Raw genomic sequence first — 18408 nt, 5'->3', positions numbered from 1 at the left:
GCTAATTTAGATCCCATCATTTTAGATGTATAGTTGGGATTATGTTTTCCAATGTGCATTAATTTACATTTTTCAACATTTAATTTCATTTGCCATTTTGTTGCCCAGTCACCCAGTTTTGAGAGATCCTTTTGTAGCTCTTCGCAGTCTTAACTATCTTGAGTAGTTTTGTATCATCTGCAAATTTTGCCACCTCACTGTTTACCCCTTTTTCCAGATCATTTATGAATATGTTGAATAGGACTGGGCCCAGAACAGACCCCTGGGGGGAAACCACTATTTACCTCTCTCCATTCTGAAAACTGACCATTTATTTCTACCCTTTGTCTCCTATATTTTAACCAGTTACCAATCCATGAGAGAACTTTCCCTCTTATCCCATGACTGCTTACTTTGCTTAAGAGCCTTTGGTGAGGGACCTTGTCAAAGGCTTTCTGAAAATCTAAATACACTATATCCACCAGATCCCCCTTGTCCACATGCTTGTTGACCTCCTCAAAGAATTCTAGTAGATTGGTGAGGCATGATTTCCCTTTACAAAAACTATGTTGACTATTCCCCAACAAATTATGTTCATCTATGTGTCTGAGAATTTTGTTCTTTACTATAGTTTCAAACAGTTTTCCCAGTACTGAAGTCAGGCTTACTGGCCTGTAATCGCTAGGGTCACCTCTGGAGCCCTTTTTAAAAATTGGCGTCACATTAGCTATCCTCTGGTCATTTGGTACAGAAGCTGATTTAAATGATAGGTTACAGACGACAGTTAGTAGTCCTGCAATTTCACATTTGAGTTCCTTCAGAACTCTTGGGTGAATACCATATGGTCCTGGTGACTTATTACTGTTTAGTTTATCAGTTTGTTCCAAAACCTCCTCTAATGACACCTCAATTTGGGACAGTTCCTCAGATTTGTCACCTAAAAAGAATGGCTCGGGTTTGGGAATCTCCCTCACATCCTCAACCGTGAAGACCGATGCAAAGAATTCATTTAGTTTCTCCGCAATAGCCTTATCTTCTTTGAGTGCTCCTTGAGCATCTCAATCATCAGTGGCCCGACTGATTGTTTAGCAGGCTTCCTGCTTCTGATGTACTTAAACATTTTTTTGCTATTACTTTTTTAATCTTTGGCTAGCTGTTCTTCAAATTCTTTTTTGGCCTTCCTAATGATATTTTTACACTTCATTTGCCGGAGTTTATGCTCCTTTCTATTTTCCTCATTAGGATTTAACTTCCACTTTTTAAAGGATGCCTTTTTGCCTCTCACTGCTTCTTTTAAATTGTTGTTTAGCCATGATGGCACTTTTTTGGTTCTCTTACTATGTTTTTTAATTTGGGGTATACTTTTAAGTTGAGCCTCTATTATGGTGTCTTTAAAAAGTTTCCATGCAGTTTGCAAGGATTTTACTTTTGGTGCTGTACCTTTTAATTTCTGTTTAACTAACCTCCTTGTTTTTGTGTAGTTCCCCTTTCAGAAATTAAATGCTACAGTGTTGGGCCGCTGTGGTGTTTTCCCCGCCACGGGGATGTTAAATTTAATATTATGGTCACTATTACCAAGCGCTCCAGCTATATTCACCTCTTGGATCTGATCCTGTGCTCCACTTAGGACTAAATCAAGAATTGCCTCTCCTCTTGTGGGTTACAGAACTAGCTGCTCCAAGAAGCAGTCATTTAAGGTGTCAAGAAACTTTATCTCTGCATCCCTTCCTGAGGTGATATGTACCCAGTCAGTATGGGGATAGCTGAAATCCCGCATTATTATTATTGAGTTTTTTATTTTAATAGCCTCTCTAATCACCCTGAGTATTTCACAGTCACTATCACCATCCTGGTCAGGTGGTCTGTAATATATCCCTACTACTGTATTCTTATTATTCAAGCATAGAATTACTATCCATAGAGATTCTATGGTACAGTTTGGTTCATTTAAGATTTTTACTTCATTTCTTTCACATATAGTGCCATTCCCCCAGCAGCACGACTTGTTCTGTCCTTCCAATATATTTTGTACCCTTGTATTACTGTGTTCCATGGATAATCCTCCATTCCACCAAGTTTCTGTGATGTCTATTATATCAATATCCTCATTTAATACGAGGCACTCTAGTTCGCCCATCTTATTATTTAGACTTCTAGCATTGGTATATAAGCACTTTAAAAACTTGTCACTTTTTAGCTTTTTATGCCATTACATGAGGTAATTGAATGGGCCTTTTTTTCTTTTGACTGTTTCTCATCAGATCTTACATGTATTTATCATCTTCCTTCCTCTCCTCCTTCATCATCTTCCTTCCTCTCCTCTCCTGCCTGCATTCTCTTTTTATTCCTGAAGCTTGTTCCTTTGTTGTTGTTTTGTTTTTATCAGGGGGTGTTTTGGGCTTTAAGTTTAAAGAAGTTTAAGGAATGTTAAGTGTATGTAGCCCCCCCCACACACACTCCCCCTGTAAACTCCCTCGCAAAACTCCCCTGTTCACTAGCTCCTCTGGTTGCTTAGGTGTGGGCTTTTTAAAGCCCTGGTCTTCCTGAGTAGCCCCGCCCCCTGATTAAGGGTTGATGGTGTAAGCATGTTGTAATGCTTGATTTATTCTCCCTATAAGGCTCTTTAAGGGGACATAATTATGAAGGAAATAAATTCTATCTGAGGATTATTAAACATGTTTAGTTACTCTGGCTGAATTAGCATCTAGAAGGTTCTACAATGCAGCATCTTTATAAGGCTAGCTCCCATATGCGCTGAGACTTAATTAATTACACAATAAATACATTTCAAAGTCATCTTGTTTAGCCAGATCTTTCACTCCTTTATTCAATCTGAACTCACACTGGGAGTAAGTAATAGGAATCGGACAGGTCTGATTATAATTAGGGTGGTATGAACCCTGCAGGGTTTGGCTTGTGAATGGGTTTGCCAAGTGAATCCTGTAGTTTGTGGTTGGAAGGGAACCTATCCCTATGGTTTCCATGCATCATCCAGTTCACAGATATATTCTGTATAAAAACTTAGAATCATAGAATTGTAGGACAAGAAGGGACCTCGAGAGATCATCTAGTCCAGTCCCCTGCACTCATGGTAGGACTAAGTACTATCTAGACCATCCCTGACAGGTGTTTGTCTAACCTGCTCTTAAAAATAACCGATGATGGAGATTCCACAACCTCCCTAGGCAATTTATTCCGGTGCTTAACCACCCTGACAGGAAGCTTTTCCTAGTGTCCAACCTAAACCAACCCTTGCTGCAACTTAATCCCATTGCTTCTTGTCCTATCCTCAGAGGTTCAGGAGAACAATTTTTCTCCTGCCTCCTTGTAACAACCTTTTATGTACTTGAAAACTGTTATCATGTCTCCTTTCTGTCATCTCGTCTCCAGATTAAACAAACAATTTTTTCAATCTTCCCTCATAGGTCATGTTTTCTAGACCTTTAATCATTTTTGTTGCTCTTCTCTGGACTCTCTCCAATTTGTCCACATCCTTCCTGAAATGTGGCACTCAGAACTGGACACAATACTCCAGTTGAGGCCTGATCAGCGCAGAGTAGAGCGAAAGAATTATGTCTTGTGGCTTGCTTACAACACTATTGCTAATACTCCTCCCAGAATGATGTTTGCTTTTTTTGCAATGGTGTTACACTGTTCACTCATATTTAGATTGTGATCCACTATGACCCCTAGATCCCTTTCCGCAGTACTCCTTCCTAGGCAGTCATTTCCCATTTTGTAAGTGTGCAGCTGATTGTTCCTTCTTAAGTGGAGTATTTTGCATTTGTCCTTATTGAATTTTATCCTATTTACTTCAGACCATTTCTCCTGTTTGTCCAGATCATTTTGAATGTTAATCCTATCCTCCAAAGCACTTGCAACCCCTCCCAGCTTGGTACCATCCGCAAACTTTATAAGTGCATTCTATGCCATTATCTAAATCATTGATGAAGACATTGAACAGAACTGGACCTAGAACTGATCCCTGCGGGACCCCACTCTATATGTCCTTCCAGCTTGACTGTGAATCACTGATAACTACTTTCTGGGAATGGTTTTTTCCAGCCAGTTATGCACCCACTGTATAGTAGCTCTGTCTGGGTTGTATTTCCCTAGTTTGTTTATGAGAAGGTCATGCAAGACAGCATCAAAAGCCTTACTAAAGTCAAGATACACCATATCTACCAGTTCCCCCCTATCCACAAGGCTTGTTACCCTGTCAAAGAAAGCTATTAGGTTGGTTTGACACAATTTGTTCTTGATAAATCCATGCTGACTCTTACTTATCACCTTCTTATCTTCTAGCTCTTTGCAAATTGATTGTTTAATTATTTGCTCCATTATCTTTTCAAGTCTATGTTCACTTGTACAAACAAACAGGGACTGTTGATGATTGTTATGTACCTGACTTGCCCGTATGTTTACGTTCCCTTCTTTCAACAGCTTTAAGACCACCTCCATGTCTTCATCACTTTCTGCTGATGCCAGTGGTGTGATCATCACTGCAGTATATCCAGCTTTATTTTGATGGTCCACATCACAAACACCTAAAGATGAGGGGGGAAAAGAGTCCTGAAAATCTACAGATAGTGCAGGGTTGAGTGACATAGCCAAAACACACTACACTATTTACACATGGATAATGGATACCTGTGAGGAAATTGTAGGCCATTTATGGCCAGTTGCATCATCACAGGAATCTGCTCTTTTTAACATTTTTTTTAAAACTGATCTCACATTAATATTGAGATCTGAAAGTGAGAGGCCTAGAAAGTTGAAGCTATAGCAAAGCCAGTGGTTGATGCTCACGATTTGAGATACTGATTTTTGCCCTGAGTTCAGTGGCAATCACTTTCAGGTGCATGCAAGTCAGGCAAAAAGTGCACTAAGGATCAGCTGTGGAAACTATGTGGATCACAGAGAAAATGCTAAACATCAGCTGGTCAGAAAAAAGGGAGGAAAGAGAGGAAGAATTTGAAGGAAAGAGAGAAGGAACCCAAAATGGTGGAGAAACTGAAAGTAGAGATAAAAGAGTAGTAAGAGAAACACTGGAAGAGAAGAAATAATCAAGTGGGGTATTGCAGAGCAGCGAAACAAGTGAATTAGGAGGAGACAAGCTGAGTAGAGAGAGAACGTAATTATAGCAATTATAGAAAATGTGACCATCAAAATAGAAGTGAGAGAAGTAAAAGAAAAGCAGAAAAAATAGAAAAGGAAAATATAGCAACTTGGAGATCAATCATTTTCCCGATGAAATTAATGGGAGCTTTTCTACTGTCTCCACTGAGAGCAGAACTAGGCCCTGAGAAGATCTGTAGAGAAGAAAAATGACTGTAGACTTGAAAAGGAGAGAGACCCACACTATCACGTGTGGAAGGGAAAAAAATAGAGTGCAGAGGTGGGGGAAAAGTCAGTAGATAACATGGACAAGCAAACTGAGCAAAACAGAAATAAAAAAGAGAAGCAGAGTATCAAATATGAAAAGATGTATTACTTGTAGCTAGCATTTAAGAGATGGATGCAGTAGTTCTTATTCAGGCAGGAATGACCAATGGCTTGATCAGTAGCCTAACAGAGGAGTTGTGTTTTGAGGCAAGTCTGTGAGTGACTTAGGAACTGCTCCTGCTCCCAGTGAAAAAAATGGCAAAAATCCTATTGATTTCAATGGGAGTTAAGCACCTAATTACCTTTGAGGATCTGAGCCCAAATGACTTGAAGACTGAGTAAGTTGGCTGTAAGTACAGAGTCGCTGGATGTTATGCATTGCTCCGAGCTACTTGGAATTTTGTTTCTAAGTTGGGTTATGATCATCAAGGTTATTCTGAACAAAATGGCACTCTGCCACTGCCATCATTGCTTTGTATGGGTGACATTTGCCCCAGTGCAGAGGGCCAGTTCCAGACCTATGAACCACTCGTTTAAGTTCTCAGAATAGGGCTTAAGTAGAGAAGTGAATTTCACCCAATGTGCATCCTAAATCTGATCTTCTTAGGTTGCTACTATAACCAAGTTTTACTAATGTTAGCATTACAGAGCTGATCTAGCTATGGAACAACAAGCTGGATTCTGACCCTCTTTGCTTGCACAATCTCAGGTAACTTGCCAGCAATGAATCTAGATTGTTAGTGATGAAGTGCTGACCTGAAAGAACACGGCTTGCTTTTAATATGATGTTTTAGGCTGAACTTGCAAGCGCAAGCGGTTGGAAAAATCTTCTTTTGATCTGTAAACTAAGCAGATTTGGGGTCTGATTCTGAGTTACACTGGCTCCTTCACATCACTTTGGCATAGGGTGACCAGATGTCCCAATATTAGGGGCTTTGTTTCATACAGGACCCTATTACCCACACCCGTAGGACCTTATCATCACCCTCACTAGCTGTCCCAATTTTTCACACTTGCTAACTAGTCACCCTACTTTGGCAGCCTGGGGTGTGAACACATTCAAGATAAATTTGTTTCAAAATGTGAATGAACATTCATAGTAAATATGTTTCAGTAGCTGATCTAAATAGAGATGCAGCATGCAATTTGGACTATTCTAATTCTGACACTTTTATGCACTTGACAAGTCTCCGTTCATTTTATACACAGCAAATAGGCTAATTCTATTTAGAAATGCATCAATCCTACTGTTCCAGTGTGTGCTGTTATACTCTCAGCCTTCTTATTTACTGTGCCTAAACATTTAAATATTCCCCTTTGAGCTTAGTCGCCCTGGGGTATTTTCTAAAAGAGCAGAACAAACTTCTCTCCATATTCTGGGGTTGCTTGGAAGTCTGTTAAACAATGGGTTTATAGATGTGTATGATAATATGCCATTTTCCTAACATTTAACAGATTGTCTTGCCAACCAAGAAAGGCAAAAAGCTTCATTATTCTGTCTGGAAAGTGCCTGCATTTTCTCTGATAAAATCTCAGCTGGAAGTTTAATTCTTTACAGTAGGAGCTAAAAGTTCAATAGATTAGAATGCGGTTCTTGCTGCTGAGCTAGAGATCACTATTACAATCAAAGGGTCTGATCTTGCAAACATGAACTGCGGAGCACAATGCTTACTCCTGTGATTAGTCCCACTGAAGTAAGCACTAAGGGCCAAATATTTAAATGTATTTAGGTGCCTGAAGATCCCCCCCCCCCCCAGTGGGATTTTCAAAAGCACCTAGGCACTTAATTCCGTTGAAATCCCACTAGATGTCTATCTGCATCTTCAGGCATCTAAATATCTTTAAAAATCTAGGGGCCCAATCCAACTCCTACTGAAGCCAATGGAAAGACTACCCCTGACTCCAATGTTGCTCGATCAGCCACATGCTGGGTAGTAAATTTTCCAGGATTGGGCCCTTAAATGGTGACCAGATTTTTAAATCTGAAAAAGACATTAAATGTGATTATATGAAATAATTGGCAAGTACCAACTTTTCCCTCCCACCCCAGACAAAAACAACAACAAAGCATTAGTTCCCACCTGTATCTAGTAGAAGCTTCACAATCAGAAAGTTGGAATGGGAAACACTGTAATGAAGAGCTGTATTCCCATTTCCATCCGCCAAGTTTATGATCATCTTCAGTAGCTGGGGATGAATTGCTTTGAATTCTTTGAGATAAGCTGCAACAACCTCAGGGCTGGAGGATTTCCTAGTAGAGACTCGGAACCACTCTTGGCAGACCGTGTTTAAGATGTGTCTCTAAAACACCAACATTTCACAGTCACTTTCAGGACCTTACTTTTTCAAAAAGTAATGATGCCAGTTCCCTTCGCTATTGCTCTACCCTAGGGTTGGTCCCTGGCTGGGGTTTTCACTTTGTGGCTGGCAAAGAAAACTTCACACTTATTGGCAGTGCAAAAGGGTGGTTTGTTTTAGCAAAGACAATACAAAAAAATCTTTAAAAACAGAGGTAGTTTCTCACTGGCTTTTGTTAGTTTGTTTTTAATTGAAAAATGGCCACCCTAAGGGAACTAAAGTGACTAGTTCTATATAGGAATACATGGAAAAATTTTCTCATGGGCAAGTTATCACTAGACTTTAATTCAAGCAGCATTCATATTTATTGATACATTAGTGGATACAAATAAATCTGAGCTCATCTCCTATATCCTGTTTTATGGGCCAACTAGAACAACTGTGTTATTTTTATATGATGTCATCAATCTAACAGCTTTATTAAAACATTTTACCAACTTCTCTTTACCTCCCTCCAATAAAATAATAATAATAATAATAATAATACAAATTTTATCCCAAGTACTCTATAAATCCAGGTCTAAACTGTAGCTTCTCTATTTGCCTCACGTAGGGGGAAGTGCATAACTCAACTAGCCCAGGCTGCCTGGGAAGTAAATTGTGATTCAGCCACAATCTGACTCCTGGATCCCACCGTCTCCAGGGTGGAATGTACTGTGCAGAAGTCCTATACCTAGCACTGTGTGTGTCTCCTCCATCTGGTGCAGCTGTGCGGTCCATCACGATTGGGGGGAGGGGGCTGTCCCAAGGTTCTGCACATTCCCCAACCGCTGCCTGCCCACCGGTGTGGGATGGGCTCTGTGGAGGCTACCTGCAATGCGTTGGCATAGGGCAGCAAGGGGAAGCCTTACTGACCTGTGCAGAACATAGGATGGGGCAAAATACTGGCCTCACCTATGTGTGTGTAGAACAATCAAACAGCAGCTAGAGTAGGTGAAGAAATTCTTTAGCGCTACATGTTTCTCCTCTAAGTGATTCAGCCTTTGTATGCAAAAAGGATTCAGCACTCAGTGTTCCCATTAGGCACGCTCCTGTAGAGCTTTTCTCTGTTCTACTCTTAAAAAATTACTAATAAGCAAAAGCTAATGAAGCATCATTGTCTTTCTCCTGACCAGCCCACAATCAATTAGTCAATTTGCTGTCTCTCTGAGGCTCTCGTTACAGACTATGTAGTCACATTTTTGCAAGGGATATGTGTGTCTTCTCACCCACCCACCCACCTGGAGATCTAGGGCCCTGCCTTTGCCATACCCTCAGTTGCTTGGCTACGGAAAGAGGAGGAGATGCTGGGCAAATTTTTCCCCTTCTCAGGTGCTCTGCTTGTTAAAGTTAGTACCAGATTCTCTTGCACTGAGATCTGCTTGATGCAGCAGAATGTGTGTGTACTGGGGGGGAATGCTGGAAGCCTGTTACAACTCCTGGTTCTATGCCCTGCACTGCTTCAGCCTATGCCCTGGCATAGGTTGGAGAAATGTAGTTGCCATATGTATTTTGGCAATGTTGAAGACTGCTTTGCTGCATGATCCAGCATGTGTTTAATATGCAGGATGGAGTTTTTGCATAGTTTTTGTTATTTTATTCCCCTTGCAGTCTAGAAGCAGGGAAAGATTATTTAAAGGGGGAAAGGAATTTTTATGTCAGTTTTAGTCTGGCCCAATTGAATAGAGGAAGCTTGGAAAGTTTTCTCCCTTTTTCTGTAGGTCATGAATCTAAAACCAAATCTTGGGCTGGTTTTCACTTTCAAAACCAAAACTGGACAACAGAAGTTACCTTGACCCACCTCTCCTTATAAAGCTGCCCATGGTTTGCTACAATAATTCTGCAAAGCATTGTCTGGATGGTCTAAACTCTAAATGGTTAAATGTAGCACAGACAGGGGGGTTGCATTTTAAATTCAACTGAAAAATACCAGTACCAAATGTTTGTCATTGGAGGTCCTTATTTCGGAAAGGTGTTTGCTCAATAACAGGCAGCCATCAAGGAAATCTTCTGAGGGTTTGCATCTAAAAAGGAAAACACTCTTATAAATCCATTGTAAGAGAGAACTAGTGCACTCTGAACTGGGAAGATAACTTGCAGGGTGTACCTTTAGGCCCCAATGCTGCAAACAAACAGTTATGCATATTGTTCCATTAACTTTGATAGGATTGTGGGCATAAAGTTAAGCATATGCATAAGTGTTCATAGATTGTACATGTTACATAGGCAACCAAATGTCTTTTATATTTACAAATCACCACTTTCACAAAAATTCATGCAAAAGCAATTTTATTCCTGGATCTTCCAGGAAATCCACTATAGTAACAATTAAATGTCTGTTAGGACAAAATTAGAAGATGAGAAACTTTGGATTCTGTACTAACCTGAAGAAAATATGTATCTGTTTAAAGCCGGATCAAGTGCTCACATAAGTCAATGGGAGTTTTTCCATTGACTTCAATTGACATTGCATCTGGCCCTAAACCAGTACAACATGACAGGTTGTGATGATGCGTGGATAGCTCTAGCCCCAAACCCCTTATGAAACACAAAGAGCAGAGTATGGTACAGAAATTCCCATTGATATACTGATTTTCACAATATGAATATTCTAATGTCTAGGCATGTGGTTTGAAAATTGGCATATATGGCAAATGCGCTATTGTAACATGCTTTGTGCAGAGAAAAATATAAGGACTGAAAGCCCTGTTTTAGTAATTTTAGTTTGAATTATTTCCCCATGAAAAGCACAGATCTCTCTAAAAAGTTTAATGAAATGAGAACTTAAGACAAAGCCATGGGTCCAGCAATATTATCCTACTGTATCTGCATCATTATGATAACCTAGCCACACAGGTACTGCATGACTCAGAATCAGTCATAAGAACATAAGAATGGCCATACTGGGTCAGACCAAAGGTCCATCCAGCCCAGTATCCTGTCTACCGACAGTGGCCAATGCCAGGTGCCCCAGAGGGAGTGAACCTAAAGGTAATGATCAAGTGATCTCTCTCCTGCCGACCATCACCACCCTCTGACAAACTTTGCTGCTAACAAAGTGGCTGCAGTCTTCCACTGAAACTTGGAACCAAAAATCACAATTTGCTATTGTTCATTAGTCAACATCACTAATATGTTGCATTAGTCTGTTTATCTGATTACCTGTCAGTCTTGGGTTGAATGCTAGCCATTGTTATTTCTTCCAGTTCCTGTGGCTCATTGTCTTCATGTCTAGTGCACTGGGAGACTCCAGATGAGGCATGTTTGTTTTCACGGGCAGCTTTCACCTGTCTGTGCTCTAAAGTGTCATACTTCCTCTCCATCTCGCTGTCAGAATTTCCTTCCGATGAGCTGTCTTCACAGCTAGTGTCTTCACTTGACGTTGTTTCGTAACTAATTGAGGACACCAGATATTATTCACTTTTCCTTCCCCCTCAGCAACTATAGGGCCTGTGCCAATACCCATTGAAGACACCCAATGACTCCAATGGGCTTGGATGAGGCTCATAGTGACATGCATGTTAGACACAGTAAAAATATGTCAATATAAAAGATTGGCACCAAACCAAAACCCTAGATCCAGACCCCAACTTTGAGGTTCAAATCTACTACACAGGAACTCTGGGTTCAATTTCTAGTCGTCTTGCTTCCCAGGCCAACGGGATTGCTATTGAAGCAATTTGCTGCTAAAATTAGGGATAGGGAATGTCACTCTATAGAGAATTCCCCCTGGCTAGTTTAAGAGCAGTGGTGTTAATATGTTACATGTATATGGTGCCTTTTACTCCAAAGGATCCCAAAATGTTTCACAGACTGAAGCTCAGATTCTGATATCTTTGCTTATATTGAGTGCCACCTTCCTCCACAAGTAGTTCCGTTGATTTTTATGACTACTTGTGAAATAGGTATTAGTCAGCATGAGCAAGGCTATCGGAATCTCAGTCACTGAACTGCAGTGACTTCTGGGGTAAACAACAGCACATATAAGTACAGGGAGAGAAACCCAGGATCAATTTCATAATGCATAAGTCCATGCCCATTGAGGGGAAAATATAAATCTTTCAGCATAAATAAAAATCAGCTGAAGAATTCTTCAACTGAGTCACTTCTATTGGCATTTTGTAACTGTTCCTTGGGTGATCCATTTTTTTAAATAATTATAATACTCAACTATCACTCACACACAAATAGGCATCTATTCATGGGCAAGACGTGAATTAGAACTCCTTGGTTTGTACACATATACATATTTTGTGGGTGCAACTTAACAAGCTATTTTTGAAAACTTGGCCCACGATGACATTATTAATGTATGGGACACTTTTAATTATAGTATATTCCATTTGCAGTTCATTTGGACAAATTATCCAATTATGTCTGCTGTTTGAAGCAAAAAACCTGAAGCAATATTAAGAACCGTTGGTAGACTTCAGCACATATCTGAAAAGAACACTTTCTCTTCGTAGTTTCATTCCGCTTTTCACTTATAAGCAGGGGTGAAAGTAGGTCCAGTGACTTACCGGTACGCTGGGGCCAGCTCTGGCCCCTGGAAGGGGTGGGGCCTAGGGAGGAAGAGGCGTGGCTGAGGGAGTCAGAGCCAGCCCCAGCCCACCCTGTAAGGTAAGTGCCCTCCCCCCCCTTCACAGGGATAGCAGCAGCAGCCCGGGGCTCCGGCGGGGCTCCCGCGTCTATTTAAAGGACCAGGGTGGCAGAGGCAGCTGGAGCCTCCCCCCCCCCCCAACCCCTGGGGTCCGAGGGCTATTTAAAGGGCCCAGAGCTCCCCTGCTTCTACCGCCCCAGCCCTTTAAATAGCCGCCGGAGCCCTACCCCAGGAGCCCTACCCCATGGCCGGAGTGGCGGTGGGGCTCCGGTGGCTATTTAAAGGGCTGGGGCAGTAGAAGCAGCGGGAGCCCCGGACTTTTTAAATAGCCCCCAGAGCCCCGCAGCCCTACCCCAGGGTTCCAGCAGTGGGGCTCTGGTGGCAATTTAAAGGGCCTGGGGCTCCTGCCCCTGCTGAGAGCCCCAGGCCCTTTAAATTGCCCCCGGGGAAGCCGGGCCGCCCTGGTTCGGCAAACCGGCTCTTGCCGGTACGCCGTACCGGGGTGTACTGGCTTACTTTCACCTCTGCTTATAAGGCTCATGAGATAACACTGCTATTAGATAAGGATTCATAACGGTACACATTCATGTATCAAATATATAACTTCATGATTTAAATCTTTAAGAGCATGGCTTTTGATGATTGTCTGTTTAAGCAGCAACTTTCCCCCATAACTGATCTTTAATTGATCCCAGTAAGGTGTCAATTTGCATGCAGGCAAATTTATATCTCTTCTAGAGCAAGCCCAAATGCAACCTACATTAATTTTATTCACTTAGAAAGGAGTGCTTACTTATACTTTCTTTTTAAGTGCTCCTGAAAGCTCCCAGAGTGTCGACACTGGAAACAGATGTCAATTAATCAGCAGAACAGGGGGCAAAGGGGTAAGATTCCATCGTGCTGCCCAAACAATGTGCCTCAGACCTTGCCCAGAAAGACCATTTCTAGGGTAAAATGCCATTTTGTCTCAATTCAATCCTTGGCCTCTCTGCTGAGACTCTCAACAAAGATGTTAATTCATACCAGCTTGAGCGGTATGGACTTTGGTCCACAAGAAATTCAGCTGAGTTCACGAATGCTTAACTCTTATGATGGTCATGGATTTTGCTCAGTGCAAATTAGATTAGATGTAACTGTGAAAAATTCCATATTGCAATTTCTATCTATCTTATATACTTACGGGCCCCCCGCCAACGTAGTATCAGAATGCCTCAGACTCTTTTAATGTAGTTAGCCTCACAATATCCCTGTGAGGTAGGGGAGTACTATCCCCATTTTGCAGTTGCAGAACTGAGGCAGAGAGAGACTAAGTGACTTGCCCAAGGTCACAAAGGAAACCTAAGACAGTGCAGAGAATTAAACCTGGATCCCCCAGGACCCAGGTGAATGCCTCAACAACTGGACCATCCTTCCTTTCAGTACCTGACTCATCTGCTAGTGTAGACCCTCATCCATCTCCCACTGCAATCAATTGAAGAACTTCCATTTACTTGAGCAGGAATTGGATCAGACTCTGAGTTTCCAAGTTGATGATAATGAATATATATTACATGTATTGGTCTCCGTTCAGTTCTTAGTGAACAAGTGTCCACATAATCCCCACTCCTATCACAGCACTGACTGGCACTTTTGTTGGCTGTCGTTATAGAGAGACCAAGGACTGAATAGGCATAGATAGAACTTCTTTTAGGCCAATACTGAGGCACTTTTGATGGCAGGGTGTGGCTGCCTGTGCAGTACAGACTTGATGCAAGGTCCATTGAAGTTAATGGAAAGATTCCCAATGACTTTGAGGTTTTGGATCAAGCCCTAAATGACCTGTGTGCAAAGGAATTCAGTCTTCAAGGATGTCAATCCAGTACCATTCATTATTGCTGTAAAGTGCCGACGTCCCAGTCTTTCCCATCTGGTTTTACTGCAAAGTTATTGATATTAGATTGAAGAAGGGATAAAAGAGATGACATTGCAAATGGCCTTTTAATTAAAGATTTGTGGGGAGGGGGAAATCATATTTCCTGAGAGAGACAGATGAGGATAATATTGTATGTGAAAAGGCAGTTTTATCTTCTTAACTGATGCTTACCCACCATTTACCCCAACAAACTGAAGATTCTTTTTGGTCCCATTACCTCCTGCATGGAAACCATAACCTTTCTTTTTCATGATTGATTTAAGACTTGTGGTTGGAGAGATTTCTAGCAAAATACAAAATCAGAGATTAAGAAAGTATCTATGTTGTCATAATTGTTAGTCTCAACTTTATTGTATGCCTGGAACAAACTACAGAGCATAAGCACAATTATGTCACACTTATCTAGGTATCTTGGGTTTATGTTACATGTTACCTTATGAAGGACCTTATATACCTTACAGAACTGCAGAGGCAGCTGTATATAGTCTAAATCTGGGCTGCCACCATTAAAACAAGGATGGAGATCTGACACACATCTATAAATGACTGGTAAGTATCTGCATCTTGTCCTAATATAAGTAGGCTTTACTGGTATAATAATGTTCTACTACAACTCCTTAATTAGGTCTTTTTGCACTTTGGATATTGATGTTGTCATTGAAATTCATGCATAGGGTCCTTGGTTACACTCTTAGTGTCAGCCTTCTATATAACACTATAGAAATGAATTACTGCACCTGAATTCACATCCTTTCATGTTATATTGCTTGAAACTAGAGGCCTTAGATTTAATTACACTAATACCCCCCTCTGGCAGTGTAGAGGAGACAATGTAAATGAGGATCAGGCCACAAAAGAATAAAATCTAATTTCACATGGAATATTTATTAGTTATTTATCTTAAAGGGCACAGGTCTTTTTAAATACCATGGTCCACATCCTGGTGTGAACTGGCTTAGCTCCACTGAAGTTAATGCTGATTTACACCAGATGAGGATCTGGCCCTGTGATCACTAATGAAGTGAAGAATCATAAAACCCAATTAAGAAAAGCGATGAGCAACTCTACCTGACGGACCAGTCCCTCTCAATAGCATAAGGGAACTTTGAAAAGTTCAGATTGTGTGTAAAACTTCAAGTAAAACGTCAAGTTTTACACCATGCTAAAAGATTACCTCTCTCATCTATACTTAAGGAAACACAAAGAGCCTGTTTCTGTTCTCACTGACACTGGCTCTACATTGATGTAAAACCATTGACTTCAACGGAGTTACTGCTAATTGATGCTGGTGCAAGTGAGAGGAGAATCGGCCCGGATGCGTTTAGACCTGTGCCGATGTTATTTACCCAATTGTTGATACTGCGTGTTCGAGTTCTCCTTATCTGATGGTGCTTGGGTAGAATAGGCAGATAACAGCAAGTTTAAGGAATTAACTATCTGATTCTGGATGGAACTAAGCTTCGATGCAGGGTGTTTAATAGCGCTTGCTAACTCTGGATAGCCATGCTCCAAGCACATCCACTGCTCTTGCAAAAGCTCCTGGATTTTTTTAACATATTGGCCTATGGGGTCATCTGCAGAGGAATCTTGTTGTTCTGTATGCTTTTCCTCCTCAATCAGATCTTGCTTTACATCCCCGGCAAAAACTGGTTTATTTCCACCTGGTTTATTTCCATTCGAGTCAGCTCTTCCTGTTCTTGAACAGCTTTCTCCAATCAGAGAGCTAGCAGCACAAGACTGTCTGTCATAGCTGTTTCTTTGATGTTGACAGTCATCATTGATCTGTTCATCTATCTTCAGCTCAGTGAAGCGTGGTGTAAAGACAGGAGGCTCAGTGTCAATTCCAGTTCCTTTCTGTTTGGCAAGAGATGCAGCCCCTTCCTCTCTGACACGAGTGTCAACATCTGCCAACCCCTGATCCGTATGAACAGGCATTCTTCTTAACTCCTTAGCCTGCAAGTTCACATTGTCCACTCCATAGGTACCACATCCTACAGATTCTGTAGCGACTGGAATATTAACATTGACACCCTTGTCATAGGCCTCCTTAAACGTGTTTGCTTGCATAAGTTCAGTGTTCACTGCAGCATCATGGTATTGCAGGACATTTCCATCCTGCTTGGACGGTTCAGTTTCTTTGGTGTTTTCCTGACAAAGTTTCTCTTCCAGTTGAGCTTTGGAGCTTGCCAGTATTTTAATGCTTCTCTCCTTTGCTTTGATCTCACTATCCTGCTGCTTCAGCACTACTTTGATCTGCTCAAGTTCCTCTATTTTGCTATTTAGTTGCTCCTCCAGAACAGTGATCTGTTGTTTCAGTGCTGTGATCCTGCTGGGTTCTACTGTGTCACAAAGCAAAGGTTCAAGATCTACGTTTTCCTCATTTGCTCTAGCCCAAACGCTTCTAACTTCAGTCTTCTCTGGTGCACATGGCATGATCTCACTTATGTTTAATTCTATTTCTTCACGGTTCTCATTTTCATGCATAAACTTGGGGGCATTTGATGAGATTGATTCATCCTTGACTAATTCAGGACATTTATTTGTCTCTGGTGCGTAGCATTCCTCTCCTCCACTCTCTGTAACCAGGAGCAGCTCTTGAGCTATGAAATGCTGGCTTTGATGTGGAGATTGGATTTGCATTCTCTCCCTCGGAAACTCGAAGGGTTGGGGATCCAGCTCGGGGATGGCTTTCACCTGTTGTCCCTCAGGCTGCTCATTTTTCTGGAACACCACTTTGATTTGCTCTTGCACATTCCTTGGCTCTTTGGGGAAATGTAATGTGACACGATCAGAATAGTGTGAATCCAGTAACTCCTTTGCAGGGCTAAAGGGAATTTCTGTGAAGCTCTTTCCATCACAAGGCTGAGACAGTGCAGAGGGCTGAGAAGGCTTGGAGCACTGACTTTCCTCTTCTGAACTTTTACTTGGTAGAAGTTTGGCTGGCATGCTGGAAGCCCTTAACAGCTGTGGCCTCCCTCTACAGCTGCCAGGCTCTTCTTCATGGTGGATGACCTCTGCTTGTCTGATTGTTTCTGCTAAAAGGGCCTTTTTTCTGTAACTTGGCTCCTCTGCAGTTAAAGATTGTGGTGAGTCATACGATGTGATAAGACAGGTGGTTTCTTCTGCCCCTAGTGATGCCTTCCTCTGTGCAAATGAACAGGTTGCAGTCCAGCTCTTATTGGGGGAGGAAGCGTATGCACGGGATCTATTCTCAGGCAGGCTGAAATTCCGAGGCAGTGTGCTGAACTTTGGCTGTTTGGCCTTCCTGTGAATGTGAACCCTTTTAATGGTATTTCCTTTTTCAATGTCATCCACGTATTTCAGAAAGTCCAGGTCTAAATGGAAGCCATATGGTGTTTCAACAGAATAAGGGAGACTTCTGGGTTGATCTTTATCCTCAGTGGGTTTTGATGGCTGATTGCCAGCTGAAATAAAATGAGACATTAAAATTTAAAAAATAAATTAATTAAAAAAAAATCTAACCAAGTTTGCAGCAGAAAAAAAGAGGTCAGCAATGATTTATTTTGTCTCAGCTTTATACCTCTCCCATTCATCTTCCGCTCCTCAGACCCAATCCTTGGCTGTGGCTGAGGAGACAGCATGGAGTGTGTGGACAGGGAGGGCTGGCTGTGCATTGATCCAGTCCTCTGGGGTAAGTTAGAGCAGTCTGAAGGCTGTTCTAATTTTCAGCAACTACCAATAGCCTGAAGGAGCCAAAAGGCAGCTGCAGCACAGCTGAGAATCAGGGATCTCATCAGTATGCACAAAATGCTGAAATGCCAGCCGGCTGCCTTCCTAAATCATTATGCAGTTAGCCTGCATCTACCAGGAAAGGGGAGAAGGAATGGTTTGTAGTTTGTCATTTGTAATGCTAATGTCGAGTCTGATTAGAGATATAGCCACAGAGCAACACGTGCAAATGTATAATCTTGTTTTCTGGAGCTGACTCATGTAATTGTTGCACTGGAATTTGCTAAATCATTATTTTAATTGGCAATTATGTAAATAGCAGGTTTGGTAGGCTGAGCTACAAATTTGTCTAAGTATTAAAAAGCTGCTGATGTATAATAAATCCTAATTCTAGTGTATAAGAAATCCAGCTACAAACCAGACGATAGAAACTATCCATGACAATTACATTTGGGGCTTTTTGCAAGTCAGGCAAAGAGACATTGGTTGGCCCTATGGACAAACA

At 41.5% G+C, this 18408-nt stretch overlaps 1 protein-coding gene across 2 annotated transcripts in view; it reads right to left on the bottom strand.

Moving 5' to 3' along the window:
* Positions 1–18408, bottom strand: part of LOC113407385 (KN motif and ankyrin repeat domain-containing protein 4-like) — a 52996-nt gene that overhangs the window by 9054 nt on the left and 25534 nt on the right. For both annotated transcript variants that reach the window (XM_026655821.1, XM_026655820.1), the window contains exons 3-8: positions 15560–17638; positions 14385–14496; positions 10864–11094; positions 9638–9725; positions 7446–7665; positions 4384–4526 (exon numbers count right to left, since the gene is read on the bottom strand). In XM_026655821.1, the coding sequence (XP_026511606.1) occupies positions 4384–4526; positions 7446–7665; positions 9638–9725; positions 10864–11094; positions 14385–14496; positions 15560–17638 (2873 nt within the window). The remainder of the gene's footprint in view (positions 1–4383; positions 4527–7445; positions 7666–9637; positions 9726–10863; positions 11095–14384; positions 14497–15559; positions 17639–18408) is intronic.

This window comes from Terrapene carolina, unplaced genomic scaffold, assembly GCF_002925995.2.
Source record: "Terrapene carolina triunguis isolate 2854851 unplaced genomic scaffold, T_m_triunguis-2.0 Scaffold211, whole genome shotgun sequence".
Lineage (NCBI taxonomy): Eukaryota > Metazoa > Chordata > Testudines > Emydidae > Terrapene > Terrapene triunguis.
This window is presented reverse-complemented; position numbering and strand designations above follow the sequence as displayed.